General features: G+C 43.4%; 1 protein-coding gene across 2 annotated transcripts in view; it reads right to left on the bottom strand.

Moving 5' to 3' along the window:
• The window catches only part of Fancd2 (FA complementation group D2), a 65,999-nt gene that overhangs the window by 22,084 nt on the left and 25,233 nt on the right, over nucleotides 1–18,682 (bottom strand). For both annotated transcript variants that reach the window (XM_031382927.1, XM_031382928.1), the window contains exons 19-32: nucleotides 15,464–15,573; nucleotides 13,994–14,054; nucleotides 13,243–13,362; nucleotides 12,600–12,673; nucleotides 12,168–12,311; nucleotides 11,251–11,351; nucleotides 10,237–10,352; nucleotides 8,648–8,756; nucleotides 7,271–7,381; nucleotides 6,895–7,007; nucleotides 4,738–4,881; nucleotides 3,272–3,388; nucleotides 1,622–1,750; nucleotides 1,123–1,241 (exon numbers count right to left, since the gene is read on the bottom strand). In XM_031382927.1, coding sequence (XP_031238787.1) covers nucleotides 1,123–1,241; nucleotides 1,622–1,750; nucleotides 3,272–3,388; nucleotides 4,738–4,881; nucleotides 6,895–7,007; nucleotides 7,271–7,381; nucleotides 8,648–8,756; nucleotides 10,237–10,352; nucleotides 11,251–11,351; nucleotides 12,168–12,311; nucleotides 12,600–12,673; nucleotides 13,243–13,362; nucleotides 13,994–14,054; nucleotides 15,464–15,573 — 1,568 coding nt within the window. The remainder of the gene's footprint in view (nucleotides 1–1,122; nucleotides 1,242–1,621; nucleotides 1,751–3,271; nucleotides 3,389–4,737; nucleotides 4,882–6,894; nucleotides 7,008–7,270; nucleotides 7,382–8,647; nucleotides 8,757–10,236; nucleotides 10,353–11,250; nucleotides 11,352–12,167; nucleotides 12,312–12,599; nucleotides 12,674–13,242; nucleotides 13,363–13,993; nucleotides 14,055–15,463; nucleotides 15,574–18,682) is intronic.

Raw genomic sequence — 18,682 nt, 5'->3', positions numbered from 1 at the left:
AGACCATTGATGCCAGGCAGTGGTAGTGCACACCTTCAATCCCAGCACTTGGGAGGCAGAGGCAGGCGGATTTCTGAGTTCGAGGCCAGCCTGGTCTACAGAGTGAGTTCCAGAATAGCCAGGGCTATACAGAGAAACTTTGTCTCGAAAAACCAAAAAAAAAAAAAAAGACCATTGATTCTTTAAAGGCCTATCAAGGGTGTGGATTTAGCTCAGTTGGTCAGTTGGTAGAGTGCTTGCCTATCCTGCATGAAGTTCTAGGTTTCATCCCCAGAAGCACGTAAAAACCAGGTCTGGTGGCACAGGTCTGTAATGCTAGTACTCAGGAAGTAGGGGAAGTGTGATAAGAAGCCTCACTCACACAGCATGTTCAATGCTGTATCTATGAAATTGTGTTTAAAAGCCTCACCAAATGCCACAGCTTCCATGGTGTCCCCAATATTCCAGCTCACACTGTGCTCACTTCTTACCACACGACTTGAGACTTACTTACAAGTTACTTAAAATTTAGTTTATTAAACACCTAACTTCTTATTTTATTTTATTTTATTTTTTGTTTTTTTGGTTTTTCAAGACAGGGTTTCTCCGTATAGCCATGGCTGTCCTGGAACTCACTCTGTAGACCAGGCTGGTCTCGAACTCAGAAATCTGCCTGCCTCTGCCTCCTAAGTGCTCGGATTAAAGGCGTGAGCCACCACAGCCCGGCCTAATTTTATTTAATTTTTTAGATGGGAGAGTGTTTCTGCCTTATTCGGTCTGGTCCCAAACCCCTCCACGAGCTCAGTTTCCTTCTGCTTCAGCCTTCCTAGTAGCTGGGTTACAGACATGGGCCACCACAGTGCTGGCTTCCCCAGTTATTACAGAATGCTTGTGATAAGAAACAGGAGGAGTAAGAGATGCAGATTTGTTCTAATCAGTGAGCCCCTAATTTACCAAACTAGTTAGTAACAGTGGCTCTGTAAGACTCAGTGGATTTACAAGAGCAAACAGAAAAGCAGAAAGCACCCAGGAAGGGTTGTATCCATCTCCTTCCCTTTTTCCCTTAGGGAATAATCAGAAGTGAACGCACTCACGCACACACTCACTGCACACATTCCTGCGACACCGCCTCCCCACACTCACCATGAGAAGAGTGCATGCAAGACCTGCAGCAGCTTCTGGTAGCAAGAGGACATGGTGCACTGCTCCTGAGCTGTCACTCTTGCCTTGTCATCTACACTGAGATTCTCAGCACCTAAGCACTAAAAAGAAAAGAGGTTTAGTCCAGATCCTCTGCAACTGCTCTCACTCCTTGTCAGGTTGCCTCAGATAAGAAGGAACCCATGGCAGTTACTGACAGAACCACAAACCTAAACCTGTCTGTAAGTCAACGTTTCTTTTGCTTTTTTAACTCTCTCTTCCTAAAAGTCCCAAAGCCTGCTTGTCCAGCCACTCTGAAGACCACGCTCTAGCCATGAGGTTGTTCATACATTTGCATGGCAGAGTCTGCCTGCTGTCCTAACCTCTCATGCAGAAGGTGTAATTCTCCTCTGGCCTCGTCCCACACTCTGCCCACATCACAGCTTGCCTGCCTGCTGTGCTTACATGATTTCTCATCTTGCAAGTAAGTCAGTCTTCTCACCTGGAAGAAGTTGTGAATGTTCTCCAGATGGTTACACATTGGGGTGAGCAGCTGAACAACACAATGCACAATGTCCTGGACAGATCTCTGATGAAGATGTGAGAATCCAACATTCCGGCTTCCTTTATTCTACAATAAATTTCAGAGTTATGAGCGAAAAACTGGATAAATTTTTAAATTAATCATTAGCTAAGAGTTCAAAGTTGGGGGGCTGGAAAGATGGCTCAGTGGTTAAAAGCACTGACTACTCTTCCAGAGGTCCTGAGTTCAATTCCCAGCAACCACATGGTGGCTCATAACTATCTATAATAGGATCTGATGCCCTCTTCTGGTGTCTGAAGACAGTTCCAGTGTACTTGTATACATTAAATAAATAAATAAATCTTAAAAGAGAGAGAGAGAGAGAGAGAGAGAGAGAGAGAGAGAGAGAGAGATCAAAGTTGAGCTGGAGAGATGGCACTAGATATTCTTCCAGAGGTCCTGAGTTCAATTCCCAGCAACCACACGGTGGCTCACAACCATCTGTAATGCAATCTGGTACCATCTTCTGGCTTGCAGGCATACATGCAGGCAGAACACTGTATACATAATAAATAAATTTTAAAAAGCTCAAAGTTGTGATTCTAGGTAGGAGTCAACAAAAGAGGTGATTTACTTTCCTAAGATGATATTGTAACAAAGGGATAAACATGATAGCAGAAGAAAAAAAATCTTCCTTTAGTTTTAAATACCTGAGATGATGGATTTTGTAGAGTTAGAACAGGGTCTGATTAAAAAGTATAGACATGGGGCTGGAGAGATGGCTCAGCAGTTAAGAGTACTTGCTGCTCTTGAAGAGGACCTGGTTTGTTTCTTAGTACCCGCAGGGTGGCTCTCAACTGTCTGTAATTCTAGTTCCAGGGGATCTGATACCCTCTTATGACCAGGCATGGAGATATATGCCTTTAATCTCAGAGGGAGATGGTGCCAGGAGGATCAGTATTTCAAAGCAATTCTCAGCTGCATAGTGAGTTCAAGTCTAGCCTGGGTTCTGGGAGACTGTCTCAAAAAGTCAAAAGTACAGACCATCATAACTAATGAGCTTGGGCACATGTATACAGAACAAACAACACACACACACACACATTACCATCCGCAGCATCCAGTACTTTCCCATATGCTTGGTGCTTTTGTACTTTCTATGTTTCTATGTTTAGGACATTTAGAAATAAATTTATTGTATAGGGAGTCTCTTCAGTTTTGTTTGAGAAATATACACAGATACACACACACTTGGTGTGAGAAATCCAGCCTGGGTTTTTGTTGTTTTGGTTTTTTTGTTTGTTTGTTTTTCGAGACAAGGTTTCTCTGTATAGGCCTGGCTGTCCTGGAACTCACTCTATAGATCAGGCTGGTCTTGAACTCAGAAATCCACCTGTCTCTGCCTCCCAAGTGCTGGGATTAAAGGTATGCATCACCACTGCCTGGTTCAGCCTGGGTTTTAAGTATGTTAGGCTACACTGCAGCTCAGCTCGTACAGGACAAGGTGACTATGCAGGAATGCCACTATGTTACCTAGTAAATTAAACACAGCACCAGGTTACTCAGCTAACACCTGCCTGTTTCCAAGTTTCCTTGGACGCCTAGGCCTATGCTCATGCCACTACTAACCTTGAAGAAGCAGATTCTCTTGGTAAAAGGAGGAGTCAGTATATTCTCTAGCTTCTGGGAAAGATCTTCCAGCAAAAAAAGCAGCTCAGCAGGCCCAAGCTGTACAACCTCTGTAGCCTGTGATGTGGAACGTGAAAATAATTTCAATCATGTCCTACTTACAATATTTTCCGTGTATTTGATGCTCATCTCTCCCATTGGGTGAAGAACTGAATTTGACTTTTGATTTAAAAAAGAGGAAATGGGGGCTAGAAAGAAGTCTCAGTGGATAAAGCACTTGCCACACAGGCAGGAGGCCTGAGCATAGACCCCAGGACCCAAGTAAAAGGTGGTGGGCACTTTAAGCACTTTCTCCACCTAGTTCTCTCCCCAGCTTCTTTAGGGCATATTTCATCCCACCTCTTCACTCCTGCTCACTGTGGCGAATCATTTGATAAGTGCACGGGAAGAGATGGAATGGGGGAAATGTCCCACTTGCACTGTTCATTCAATACACTTTTAGGGAGAATCTTCTATGAGCAGATTGATGAAGAAAAACTTCAAAAAAATAAAAAATAAAAGCACACACACACACTACTGATCCTATTCTGAAGGTGCCTACATTTTCCCAACTATTAGTTAAAAACCCATTCCACTTTAAATATTTTAGTCTGAGGAAATTCCACCTCTAGTGAAAATCCTTATCAAAAGTTACCTTCACTGTGAAAATATTCTCTATTCTCAACTTTATTAGGATGAACACTCTCAATGAAGTTCAGATACTAATGCAGTGTAGGGCAGTCACCTCCGCCTCCTGTTTACCTGACCAGCTGAAGGAAAGCAGCAAACTGTGCACGCTACTGCACTGCCAGTGTTCAGGTGAGTAGTCAACAGAAAAATGGCGTCTAGAATTATCTATTTAGTGCTGAACAAAGGTCACGAAAGTGGGAAGTCAACACTGACTTCTCTACACCCCAACAGTCCTCCACTATCTAAGTATGCTTCTAACTGGTAACCTGCAGGGAAGGGTCATGTCACCAGCACTGAGATTTATAGCCTGGCACACTGAGAACCCAGTGACTTGTGAACAAGCCAGGTGACAAGGATGACTGCTCACTCAGAATTCAGACCGAGGCCTCTGAAGCCGGAAGCCAGCCTTCTCTTCCCTGTCACCCCTCCATCCCATCTGTTGTCCCTCTCAGAGACAAGCAGTGCTCTCCACTCAACAATAAGTCCCAGCTTTCAACTCCATTCTTCGTTGTTTTGTAGAGGCAAAGTCTCTACGTTAGCCCTGACTGTCCTGGAACTCACTACATAGACCAGGCTGGACCTGTATCTGCCTATGTCTACCTCCCAAGTGCTGGGTTTAAAATCATGTGCCACGACACCTGGCCCAACTACTTTAAATATCTGTGTTCTTTGAAACATGAACAGACCTGAGGAACATCCTCAAAGGTTACACTCTGAAATCCCAGACTGTCACTTACTTCAGTGTGCATTTCAGTGTCTAAGATGAACTTGGTCACAAGTCCAGAATGTAGAATAGAGAAGACCTCAATGTCCAGCTCTCGGAAAAAAGCACGGTAATTCTGCAGTGACACAAACGTCTTTCCTTCCTTCCCTGTGGACTCCTGGAGGAAACGGAGGAGCAGACAAAAGAACTAAAGTCTCAGATATTAGCCTAGCTAAAAAACATTTTAATCTGATATTATTTTAAAATTGTGTGTGTGTGTGTGTGTGTGTGTGTGTGTGTGTGTGCGCGCGCGCATACACTTGTGAGTGCAGAGGCACTGGATCCTGCTCAAGCTGTAGTTACAGGCGAGTTACCAAACACAGTGCTAGGAACTGAAACCCTATCCTCTGGAAGAGCAGTGAGTACTCTCAACCATGGAGTGATTGTCTCCCCAGGCCCCCAAAGCTAATTTTAATTAACATGCTAAAGTCTGATACACATTCATATTTGGTAAAAATTCTAATTTCCTTATATCACCACATTCCTTTCACCAAATTATCCAATCACCCGCAAGTCACAGCACTACCTGTAGTATAGCAATTTACACCAACAACATCATTGGCTGTCTTTACTTTAAATGAACTATTAGGTAAATAAAAGCATGTGGGCGTGTATAGAAAGCTGTGAGCTTAAAGGCTAGGACGATCTGGTTTCAATCCTTAGCTCAAGCGCACCTAGTGTGTCTGTGAGTAGGTCTTTCACTTACCCTCTGGGCTCATAAACTGCCTAATGAATTAATATAGATATGAACAGTAATATCAACCTTGGACTTTTAGGATGTTAGTGGAGTTACACATAACAAATTAAAAGAACGCATGGTAGCTATAAAACAAACTGACATCCAGGAGTCCAGGAAACTTCTCAAACACATGGCACTTCCTCTGTGAATGCCACAGGGCACCACTACTCATCAACTACCACAAACCATAGTAAGCACTTCAAAACCATACTCGGTATAGCTGGTCATTTGTTATGCCTTTTGTGGCTTTACATTTTATTTATTCTCTATGTTTTTGTGCATGCCACAGCACGTGTGGAGGTCAAGCATCAATTTGTGGGAACTGGTTCTCTCTCCATCATGTGAGTTCTGAGGACTGAATTCAGGTTATCACATGTGACAGCTGGTGCCTTTGCTGGCTGAACCATCTTGCTAACTATATTTTGGTTTTGTTTTTTGGAGACAAGGTCTTGCATATAGCTTAGCCAGCTTCAAATGGATGATCACCTTCCTGCCATCCTCCTAAATGCTGAGACTATAGGTATGTACAACATCTAGGTCACTAAGTTTAGGGTATGGGGTAGAAAAGGAAAGCCAAAAGTGGTATATATATATAAAAGAATGTCACTCTGGGTGTGGAAACTCATGACTGCAGTCCCAACACACTAAGGCAGAAAGATCATGAGTCTGAGGTCAGCCTTTGCTACCCAGTGAGACCCTGTCTATAAAACCTAAGGCAGGGGACAGTGTATTCTAAGAAACAATGTGACAACTATTGTAAAACAGAGTCCAAAGTATCACCGGGAGCATAACATGGGGTAAAGTATGCAGAAGAGAAAGAGAGAGAGCAGCCACCTGCACAGCAGAAATAAGGACTGGTTTTCCATTCCTGTGGCTCTGAGAAAACACTCTGATCAAATTAACTTGGGGAGAAAGGGGCTTACTTAGCTGTGGTTCTCCAGGTCATGCTCCATCACTGAGAAAAATCAGGGCAGGAACTGAAGCAGAAGCCACAGAGGAGCACTCTTGCTGGCTCCTTCTCTAGCTTGCTTCCTATTCCTGATCAACTAGCTTTCTTAAAGGGCCCAGCACACTTGCCTAAGAATGGTGCCACTCACAGTGGAATCATAAATCATCAAGTAAGACAATTTCTCACAACATAGCTGCAGGCCAATCTAATCTGAGCGATTTGTCAACCGAAGTTGGCTCTGCCTAAGGGATCGTATGAGTTTCAGAGTGGGAAACAACAACCAAGAATTTAGAAAACAGTAAGAACTCTGCTACTCGAGGGTCATCCTGAGGCCCAAGAGACTTCATTTACCTCTCTTCCATTTCTTCCCTTCAAAACATGCAGAGTATAAGGCCAGCCTCACTCTCACTGAGCAGTCATAAACCTCTGACACACGCCACTACCTTGTCTACTTGGCTTCTCCTGGATGCTGCCACGTCACATTCTGAAGGATCTTCTGTTAGAAGTGCATCCGAGCAGGATGCTTTGCTGCTATCAGCTTTTTGTTTCTTTGACCCTATGTTGCAAAGACAGAAAAATGACTCAAGGAATTAACAAGCACATGTTGCCAAATAGAGCCTTCCAAGAAAGGAAGAAGTTTTATGACTCAAGGTACACAACATTACGACGGCAGATCTTGCTAATCATGGTATAAGCACCACCCTCTAACCAAATGTGCCACCAGCCCTCTGACTTTTCAAATATGAATTCCATGATACATACAACCCGTGAGGTTAATTCAGTGTGGCACACATGGGGACAAGAAAGGAATATCCTCACCTGTCTTTCCCTTGCTTCTGTTTTTTGCTACAACAGCGGAACTGCTCCAAGGCATCATATCTAAAGTATCCAAGTCAACGCTTGCGAAAGGCGGGACATAGTCTGGGATGACTGAAACAGAGTAGGAGGACTGAGCCCAACCACAGCGATCCAAATACCCAAACACCCACAAACAGGTTTCCAAAAATCACTGCCTGCAGCAGCGAACGCCTGTGACATGTACGCTCCAGTGATTCACCTGATGTGGTTTGAGCACAGCAAAATGCAGAGCTTAGAGGGATACTATATTATAGTGAGTGACTTATTATGATTAATTAATATAAATCCATTTTTAATAATGACATGAAATAACCAACCAAGCAAAAAGAAACTGAAAATATCACTTAAAAATCCAGCCGGGTGGTGGTAGTGCACACCTTTAATCCCAGCACTTGGGAGGCAGAGGCAGGTGGATTTCTGAGTTCGAGGCCAGCCTGGGCTACAGAGTGAGTTCCAGGACAGCCAGGGTGATCCAGAAAAACCCTGTTTCGAAAAACCAAAACAACAACAACAACAACAACAACAAACAAACAAACAAACAAAAAAATCAAAAGATATTGGTCACACATCTTTTTGTTTTCTATTCCATTATTTAAGATGAGGGCCTGAGGAAGGCTTCTTATTTTCCCTACAGAATTAAACTGGCATCTTTGGCTTCTTTGTTTTTGTGTCTGTTTATCCGTCTCTCTAGGACAGGATCTCACCCTGAGCCCTGGCTGGTAGTGAACGCATAGAGGTCACCTGCCTCTGCCTACCAGAGTTGCTGAGATGAGAAGTGTAACACTTATCCCTAAGCTACCATTAAAAAAATTTTTTTTTTATTAATGTGTATGAGTATTTTGCCTGCATGTGTATCTGTGTACCACGTGCATGTTTGGTACCCCGGGAAGTCAGAAAATGATATTGAATACTGTGCAAGTGGAATTGTAGACAGTTGTGAGCTGCTACGTGGGTACGTGGAATGAAACTCCTCTAGAAGAGTAGCCAGTGCTCCTAACTGCTGAGCCACCTCTCCAGTTCCATATACTAGCATTTTAAAACAACCAGTTAGGTTAGTGGTCAGCAGGAATGAAAAGGCCTTCATCTTCACTGCTGGTTCATAACTATATTTAAGAAGAAAAGGTTACCTGGCCATGGAGGCAGAGGCAGGCAGATCTCTGTGAGTTTGAGGCCAGCCAGGTCTACAAAGTGAGTTCTAGAAAGCCAGGGCTACAGAGACACCATGTCTCAAAAGAAAATAAATAAATAAACAAATAAATAAACAAACAAATAAATAAATGTATGTGACGGCTCATCTCCTCAGCAGGACACCGAGGCTTGCAGCATGGCCCTTCTTACCCGCCAAGTACTTCTCTAGGATTTCCTGAAGTTCCACAAGGTCCTTTAGCCGACTGAGAACCTTGCCCTTCATCTCAGGAGATGTTTGTTGGCAGAAGGCATTCACAATCTGCAAAGTACAAATTCTCTTCAAATGTGGACATTAACCTCATTTGCTTTACTTCCCCATGGATGAAAGGTTCTTTTGCCACACTAAATATTTTTTTTTAATATAAAGCGTATGAGCCTAGTATGGTGGCTTATGTTTATAAAGTTACAATAGTTGGGTGCTGAGGCAGAAGCAGTACCACGAAGTTGAGGCCAATGTTGTCTACATAAGGAGGTACAGGCCAAGCAGTGAGAGTGCCTCAAGGAAACAAGCACACAGTGAGCAGCTACAGCTGTATATGAAATGGTATGTCACAAACTGTGCTAATCTTCAAGAAAAGGAAAAAGTCTCATAGAACAGACTGGTTTTAAACTCAGTATGTGGCTAAGGATGACTCCTGACCATTCTGTCTCGACCTCCCAAGGTGTTGGAGCTAGGGATGGGTGTGAGTCACCACACCCAGTTATGTGATGCAAGGGACCGAGGCTAAGGCTTCATGTATTACTGTAGAGCTGACAATTCACAGCTGTCCATGCTCTAGCATTCTCTGTAAAATAAAAGTTACAGATGGAGCACTCATTTAGAAACTACTCAAGAATTCACCTAAACTCAGAAAGACAAAGTTTAGGAGAAAAATCTGAATTAGTGTGTGTGTGTGTGTGTGTGTGTGTGTGTGTGTGTGTGTGTGTACACGTGCGTTTGCATGTGCACAGACCAGGAGAGCATGGGGTTGGAGTGACTGTCAGCTGAGCCGCCACTGCCAACACTAGGAAGCAAACTCTGGTCAGAAGAGCAGCAACCTCAGCCACTGGCTCCACTCCAGTCCCATAATGTCTACAGGATAAACTGACAGGGAACCTGTTACGGTCCTGGTGGAAACTATGACTGAGGGATGGAGAGCTAATGCATTCTGTCATGTAGCAGTGTTCTTCTGTCCCATTGCCACTCACTACTCACTATGCACTTAGGCAGAATATCAGAGCACATGTATATAAGCAGATCAAGTCTTAGTCTACTATTTATTTCTCAGATGCTTTGGCAGGGTCTGTAGCCTTTCTAAGCTTTTGTGTCTTTACTTATAAAGTGGGAGTTGTATAAATATGAAGTACAACACTGCCAAAACGCAGTGAGGCAGTGATGAGGGGGCAACACCTCAAGCACATTCTCAAGGAAGGAAACTGTACCCATTTCTCCCTGAGACCAAAGAGATAGCAGAGGCCTGTAGCCACAGAGTAGGACTTCCAGCACAGAAGTGAAGCCACTGTCTGGAGAAGGGGAGTGCAGGGGCCCTGACGAGCTGGCTACACAGTGAGGGTCTAAGTACTCTGACGGGGGACAGCAGCAGGCACCAATGGCCAGCAGCGTTGGGATACTTCAGCCAAAGAGGCATAGGCACTGGTGCTTCAGGGAGATGTTTATGGAGTTTATGGGAGCCAAGAAAACAGTTTTATTTTGAGAGAAACTATAGACATAAATGAAATGTTCCAGTAACACTGCTCACCTCTCTGAACCAGTTGAAAGTTAAGAATGTGAGCGAACACATAAGCGAACGGTCTTTAGCAGACATGGACTCCAGTGTCTCTCCGGGTTCCAGGTCAGGGAGGAACAGGGGACAATCTGAGAAAGAACAAATGTGCAACCAACCTTTGGCTCAAGGCAGAAGAACACAGGCCCTAGCTCCCCAGCTACCTACTTGTCCCTTAAGCTCTTATTTGAGAGCCAAGCTTTGTTTTATTTCAAAAATCCTTCCATTTTGGTATCGAAAGAATACATCCACTGGTCAGTGGTGGCACATGCCTTTAATCCCAGCACTTGAGAGGCCTCTGCCTCTCTGCCTCTGCAGGCGGATTTCTGAGTTTGAGGCCAGCCTGGTCTACAGAGTGAGTTCCAGGACAGCCAGGGCTACACAGAGAAAGGGAAAAAAAAAAAAAAAAAAAGAATACATCTTGGCACCTGGAAGCCTGCTGGAAACAGGACTTCTAAAAGGGAACTGTCTGGAAGGCTATGGTGCAAGGCCCTTTGTGCTGGCTATAACCAGGGTCCCTAGAACCAAAGAGACCCCACGGCTCTTAAGACTAAAGGTGTTTATACCTGAGATAAACTGAATTCCACTATGATCTTATGTATACAAATAAAAAAACAGCAGTGACTCCTGGAGGCAAACCAAACAAAACCAGAGTAATTCAGGGAACAGAATCTCAGGTCCATGGAAACAGCTGCATGGTTCATGCCAAGTTCCTAAGTGGTCCTCCTGCAACAGCCATTGGTCACAAAATTTGTGTCATGATGTTGTACCCCTGCCAGATTTATAGTACTGAAAAGTAAGTACATCCAAGTAGGAAAAAGTAATAAAAGAATCTGCCTATCAACCAGCATTCAGCAACAATTACGAAAGGATGCTGGCGCCACACAAGCTCACTTGACTGACACTCCACTATTGGTGCAATTCTCACCTGGCCCTTGCCTACTTTTACCAAAAGAGCACAAACAAAGGCTCTGAGAACTTTGTGCATACCTAAGAGACCATCGATCTCATCCAAGTTTCCATTATGTTGTCTTGCCACGCAAAGTCTCAGCAGCCGGAAATGAGAAGCCAGGCACAAAGAAGACATTGATCTGGGAAGGAAGAATCCACCTCAGGAACTACACTTAGTCCACAGTCGTATTAATCCAAAACTACAGGCACTCACTCATGTAATTAAAGAAAAGCAAGAAGCTCAGTGACACCCAGCAGATAGTGAGCTAAAGTTCAGGAAGGCAAAAGATGTGTGCAGCAGGTAAGTGGGAAGGAGAGGGTAAGAGAGGCAGAGGCAGCCAGGGATGCTCATGAGAGAATGCAAGGACACACAGGCTGGGGTAGTGTGTGCGACTCTCACAGGCAATGCAGATCTCAATCCCAGGGAGCAAGAGAAAAAGAGGAACCTGACTGCATCCATCTAGCAGCTCTAGATACAACCTTTCTTGAAAGAATCCCTTTGATGCAAGGACCCCGCACATTAAAAGAACTATGAAATGGGGCTGGAGAGACAGCTCACAACTACCTATAACTCTAGTTCCAGGGAGCCAACATATTCTTCTAACCTTCATGGCCTCCAGAATGCATGTGGTGCAGATACATGCACTTGGGCACACACACATTAAGTAATAAGCCCATTTATTCATTAATATTAGGAGATTTTTTTGGGGGGGCTGGTGAGATGGCTCAGCAGTTAAGTGCACTGACTGAAGCATGACTTCCGGAGGTCACGAGTTCAAATCCCAGCAACCACATAGTGGCTCACAACCATCTGTAATGAGAAGCAAATAAAAAACCTATGGGCTGGAGGGAGCAAGTGGGGCCGGAGCAAGAGAGAGAAGGGAAGGGAAGGGGAGGTTAAAAAAAAAGAATTCCCCATGAACATTCAGAATACCAACAGTTGGAAAGCAACTAACCTCTGGCTTGATTCTTGTGATGTCACTCGACTGACATCTTTTGCAAACTCCTGAAAGAACAGCGGCAGGAGGTTGATAACAATCCCATCTTGAGTGCTGTATTCTTCCAGTCCATAGAGTGCTTTCACAGGAAATGGAAAGTCACTGTGAAGAGAACCCAAAATCTGATGTCCCCACTGGGAGGAAAACAAGGCAGTGCTGGAAATCACTAGAACAAACCAACTTCAAGCAAAATAATTTTAGGAAGAAGCTATAAACAGAGAGAGCAGGTGGGGATGTTTTTATCAGCTCTACGGCTGGGATACAGGCTGTTGGGGCCGGGGCAGGGAGTTATAGTGGGCAGACTTGAGTAATGTGAAGTTTGTATCAGCTACTGAACTGATACAAACTTCCTCACCAGGAGAGCCAACCCAGAAGGTAAACAGTACTTACCCTTCTGGAACAGCACAGAAGTCCACCACAAAGGCATCTTGGAAATCATTAAAGATGGTCTGACCAACCCATTCCTTCCGGGTGCAAACAAGAATGGTGTAGTGAGGGGTAGACTTGCTATATAGCCCTAACCTTTCTAAACCACAGACTTCTCATTTCTAAGACAGAAATAGTAACACAGACCTCCAATACTGTGAAGAAAGGAGATAACGCGCAAAAAGTGCCTCACTCAGTGCCTGGCAAAAAATATAGGGCTGTCGAACAAATGGTGCTTATCACCAACAACCTTCTCGCCTTTACCATTATAATCATTATTAAGTGCAGGAGCCTCAGGAGAAGCCAGAAACTCGGTAGGGTAGAACAGCCTTCCTGGCTAGAATTCGGGGACTCCCACAACAGAGAAAGACTTAATGTGTCCCAAGAAGCTCTGATGCTTTCTCACGTTAAGAAAAGGCACTTGGAAAGGGGTTTTGGCAGCTCACACCAGTCATCTCAAAACTGGGGATGGAGAGGCAGGAGGACTACAGGTAGTTCAAGGGCAGACTAGTTTTTATAAAAGTACTAGTCACACCGGGCTACGCAGTGAGACCTGTCTCAAGAATTGGTTCCCACCTGCCACCCCGAAACAAGACATTGTCCTTACCAAGGTTTTTGGAGCCAACTTTCTTTCTTGGATCAGGTTGGCAAATTCATCATAATAAAGAGAAGAGGCCCAAGGAGAGCGCTCAGTACAAGAATGAACCAGCTGTAGCAAAGAAGTCACCTGGAAGAGATGGAGAGAAAGAGCCATGACCTTTGGGCTGCCAACTCTAAACTCATCTCCACACTTAGTAAGTTCTTTCTCCAATCTCACTGCCAGAAGTCAAGTGAGGCACTCCTGAGCCTCTTCTCTAGTCTGTCTCTTTCCAAGCATATATCATATCCAAAGCAGAAAACAAAGCTGGAGTGACACCCTTAGGTATGGACATTAAGAGAGAAAAGAGACAAGCAAAAGGGAGAACACTGCTATGTGTCCTAGAATGAACTTCTAAGGAGTTACAAGGACAGGATGAGCATGGTGTCTCATGCATGTAATCCTGGCACTTGGGAGGCAGAGACAAGAGGATCCCAGAAAGTTCAAGGCCAGCCTGGTCTACATAGTTATTTCCAGGCCTGGGGCTACATAGCAAGACCTTATCTTTAAACATAAATAGTTAGTTGAAGATGTTTTTGAAACAAGATACACAAAACACTCCAGTCACAGAAGTAGTGTGGTGGTAGTATACACGAGGCCCTGCTCCATCCCAGCATTGTGAAAGAAAAGAAAACTCACACCACTTCCTGGTAAAACAGCAGTGAGGAGCTGCAAGCCCTGTGCAATGGCACACACATCTTGCCACGTTACAGAAACTCACCTGTGTGCGCTGTTCACTGCTCACATTGGCGCTCCTCTGGGTTGAATTAGATGGCACACTTCTAGGAAAAAGGAATTTTAGTTTAAGTTTGTAATATTTTATAAGTTTAGCAGTCTTGTCTTCTTTTAGATAGAAACAGGTAAAACTTCATGAAGGCATGGGAGAGTATTTATTTAGTTCATTATAGTGGAGCACGATCATTCCCCCCTTTTTTGAGATAGTCTCACTTATGTTCCTGACCTTATGTCAAACTCCTGTGTGCAAGTGATCAATCTGCCTTTGTCCCTGGAATTCTGAGACTTCTGAAAATTAGTAAGACCAGCAGATATGTATGCTGAAGGGCACACTAGATTAGTAATGATAAGAGAGTCTCTTTTGTTTTTCTGAGTCAGTAGTCTGACCATGCTACCTAAGTCAGCTTTGAACTCCTGGCATCAGGTGAGTCTCCTTCCATGTGCCCAGCTAAAGAAAATATTTCTTCAATATGTAGAGTGTTCTGGGCATTGTCCTAGCTACCGAATACTCTTAGTAACCCTTACAGTGGAAGCACAATTAGCATTTCACAGTTGCGAAGGTTCAAAGGCAGAGGCAGAGTGACTCTGTTCTATTAGGTAAGAACAGAGCTAGGATTGGACTCCAGACAAGCAGTATGAATCAGCAAGTAAGCTCTTAACCAGCACACAAAGGCTGCTTCAGATTTTCCCCCTTCCTTTCTTCGAGCTACTATGCTGACTCTAAGAAAGTTTCCTGAGCTCTTCAAATTCCTGACAAATGATTTCTAAGAAGCATAAACTGTACTGTCAGTTTACAACAGCGTCTCATGGAGCCACAGCTCTGATACTATTTCAGATGCCATAACTGAGGTATCTAAAAGCAAGTGAGGAATCCACACAGAAAATTTATTTCTACTAAACACAAAGCTCCAGACAGAATTAACACAGCTACAGAGAGCTTAGGTCAGAGGCAGAGTCTACGAAATTAATTTCAGGAGGACCAAGGTTATCCTCCGTGGAAAGATTTCCAGCACTGGACCTCCCGGCAACACTATGATTAAAAACTATAATGTAACTTTATAAAAATTGTACATGGTTTATACAGTTAAGATAAGAAAAGATTGGGCTGGAGAAAGGACCCAGAAGTTTAAGAGTATGCTCTTGCGAGGACCTGAGTTCAATTCCCAAGACCCACATCAGGCAGCTCACATTTGCCTGTAACTCTTGTTCCTCTGACCTCTGTAACTGACACCTCTGGCTTCCACAGGTACTGGCACTCATGCCTACAAAAACATAATTAAAAATAACAAAAGTAAATCCTAAAAAATATCAGAAGAGAACATGGAAAAGAAGAAAGACATGCCTACTTCTCCGACAGCTTTAATGTCTTTATTAAGATAATGGTTGCAAAATAAAAGTGTGCAAGGCAGCAGCTTGCCGCTGATACTGACACAGAGAGCAGACTCTGCACGAGTACCTGTCTTCTGCCATGATGCCGGCCATGGTGACCGCACCAATGATCCCAATGAGCTTGTACTTGAACACAGTGCTAGAGAGCTGCTTCCGGATCACCAGGTGCATGTCATCCTGCAATGTGATAATGAGGTGAAGACAGAGAAAGACTGTTCTGGAGTGACAGAGCAAAAGGACAAATCAGTGCTGGAGCCAAATTCCATCGTCTAAGTCTCACATAGAAGATGGAAAGTTGTTTTAAAATCCACAGACAAATTATACAACACTCCTAGAACAAAGCACACTTTCCACAAAGGCTCTCAGTGTTGTCATGGCAACTGCTCTAGGACTCGAGTATCACTATGGGATGGCTGTGCAGCTAGAATAATGAGATACAACACAGTATTTTTAAGTATGTTGACTTTGGGGGTGTACCCTATGTGTAGGGCAGAGGCACAGAGGTCAGAGGGCAATTTTTAGGAGTCGATGCTCTCATTTCAAAACGAGGATATACTGATTAATCTCAGGCAATTTTGAAAGACTGACTCTCACCCACTGTGCAATTTTGACAGACTACAATAAACCATTTAGAATTAAATTTAAGTTGGTCAGTGGTGGTGTACACCTTTAATCTCAGTACTTGGGAGGCAGAGGCAAGCAGATCTTTGTAAATTTGAGGCCAGCCTGGTCTAAAGAGCAAGTTTGAGGACAGCCAAGGCTACACAAAGAAACCCTATCTTGAAAAAACAAACAAACAAAAAAAGAAAAGAAAAGAAGAGAAAAAGAAAAAAAAAAAGAAAGAAAGATTTACATGTTTAAATGTATAAACACTGCAAGCTGAGTATGGGGCATAACTCTAGAAACAGAACTTGAGTTTGCAGCCAGCCTGTTACATACTGAAAATACTGCTGAAAAGAACTAAGTAATACTAAGAAATCCTATGTTCTTGGGTTGGGAACTTAATATTGAAAGATGCTAACATTGTTCAAGAATTGAATGCAATTCTTACCAAAACTGCAGCACCAGGAAATGTCGTGCTTTCCAAGGAAGAATGAGAAATCATGCAGCTGCTCTGAACAATGTTGGTAGCTCCTCAAATTGTTAAACTTAGAACCCCAAATACTTCAGCAACGCTCTCTCTAGGTATAACTCTAGAGCTGGGACGGAGGCTCAGATAGGACCTGCATATGAATGCTCAAACAACTGAGGTAAAGCAACCCACGGCCATCCTTGGACAGTGAAAGAGGGATGGACATGAAATGGACATTCAGCTATGATGAGAAAGAAGGTCTGACGTGCCTGTAACACTGACAATACTGACTGAGAAATGAAGACAGGCACTGTGTGAGCCTGCATGTCTTTACCTAGGCCCCAGGGAGTGGGTGGCATGAGATTACTGCCATATTGGGTAACTTTCTGTTCAGAATGAACACTATTCTGAAAATGAATGATGATTATACTTTGTGAATATTCTCCATGCCACTGATATATTTAAAATAATTAAAATAGTAAGTTCTGTATATATTTTGCCATAAAACAAAACAAAACAAAAAACAAAGTAACTTTGTATTATTACTACTACGAAACAATTTGCAAATACTCTACTAAATGAGAAAACAGGGTACAGCACCAGAAAGGGAAAGCCCAGTAGAGGTAACAATAAATTTGTAAACGCTCAGGACTGGGGCACTGATGGCCTCAGAGAAGGCCAGCCAGATGCCTAGAGAGCAGGGACTGTTCATGGCACACCTCTCCATACATTGAATTCTGTGTACATGTACGCACCACCTAGCTAAGCCGACATTTAAATTAAACAAGGCGCTGGCTTTCCAAAGCCAAAGCTCAGTATGAGTTAGTGCCACAAGGTGGCCCTACAGCTACAGGAGGTGTGAGTTATGATCCCGACTCAATAAGCTTTGCTCGTATTTTACGCCCTTTGTTAGCTTTCTTCAGTGATCAGTGACTCCAGAAGAAGGCAAGACAAGGTGAAGTTCAGCTTAGACATCTGGTATTTCCATAGTACTTCACACAGAATCTGAAAAGCCATGGCTTATTTAGTCTCATGGTTGGCTGACTACAGCTCAGACTCATCTTTATTCCAACAGACTAAGATTTCTTTGCTGTTTTTATTATGAGACAGGGTCTCACTGGCAGGCTGGGATTTGCTGTCCAGACTGAACTGGCTCAAACTCACAGAAACCCACCTGCTTCTGTCTCTTGAGTACTGAGATTAAAGACATGAACATCTATGACTCACTGTTGTTAATTTTATTATTTACACAGGGTCTTGTTCAAAACCAGGTTTGGCACCACAGGGTAAACCAAGGCAGGGAGCAAAGAAGTATGGCATTGGTAACTGGGGTCATGCTGATAGCAGCCTACTGTGCCTCTGCCGACAGCAATGGGTAATTTACAGGGTCAGCACTACTGACTAATAGAGCTTACTTACCTGAGGCTGGCAAGAATGGCCAGTGAGCAAGAAAAGGATAGAAAGAAGGTCAGGCATACACATACACACACACACATACACACACACACATACACACACACACACACACACACACACACACACACACACACACACACGATGGTGCATGGAGCAGAGCCCCAACAGCCAGACTTTATTTTTTTCTCTCAGCCTTTTTATACCTTCTTAGACAAAAGTTCTTTATAAAATTACCTCACAGATAAAATGTTACACAAATAGGAGCTATAGAAGGATGTCAATAGTAAGTTCAAAGCAGTATTTGATTCTATAAGCTCTGTAAGTTCAAAGCCACAGTTTCACATGACCTTGCTTTAGCATGGTGCACACCTGAGGCTTCATCCTTGGACCTGACCTAGAATGAATGTTTTTTTCTTGATCACAAATCTGTCCCAAGTTTAGTTTTCTTCTCAGTGCAATTTATGCAAGCTCATTGTATTCCTTATTATGCTATCTTTACTTACTATTCTATGAGAATGGGCATAATCTATTCTTGATTCTAAGATTATTAGATCTTTCTGGCTAAACAACTAAAACCATCTCCTTCTTAATATTTCTTCCTAAAATTATTTGAATCAAATCAAGAATGCTATAAAGTCATTAATTCATGAACGTCCATCTTCATGTTGATCTGCAGGGAATTTGCCCTATAGGGTAGGCTGATGCCCAGGCCTCATTAGGCTATGCTACAGTGGCAGGAAGAGTGTATCAGCAGCAAGAAGCAATCTTGGGACAAGGTCTCTGGGGTCATGCCTCTCC

The sequence above is a fragment of the Mastomys coucha genome, unplaced genomic scaffold, assembly GCF_008632895.1.
Source record: "Mastomys coucha isolate ucsf_1 unplaced genomic scaffold, UCSF_Mcou_1 pScaffold20, whole genome shotgun sequence".
Classification (NCBI taxonomy): domain Eukaryota; kingdom Metazoa; phylum Chordata; class Mammalia; order Rodentia; family Muridae; genus Mastomys; species Mastomys coucha.
Note: the sequence above shows the minus strand (reverse complement) of the source record. Positions and strands in the feature narration are given on the sequence as shown.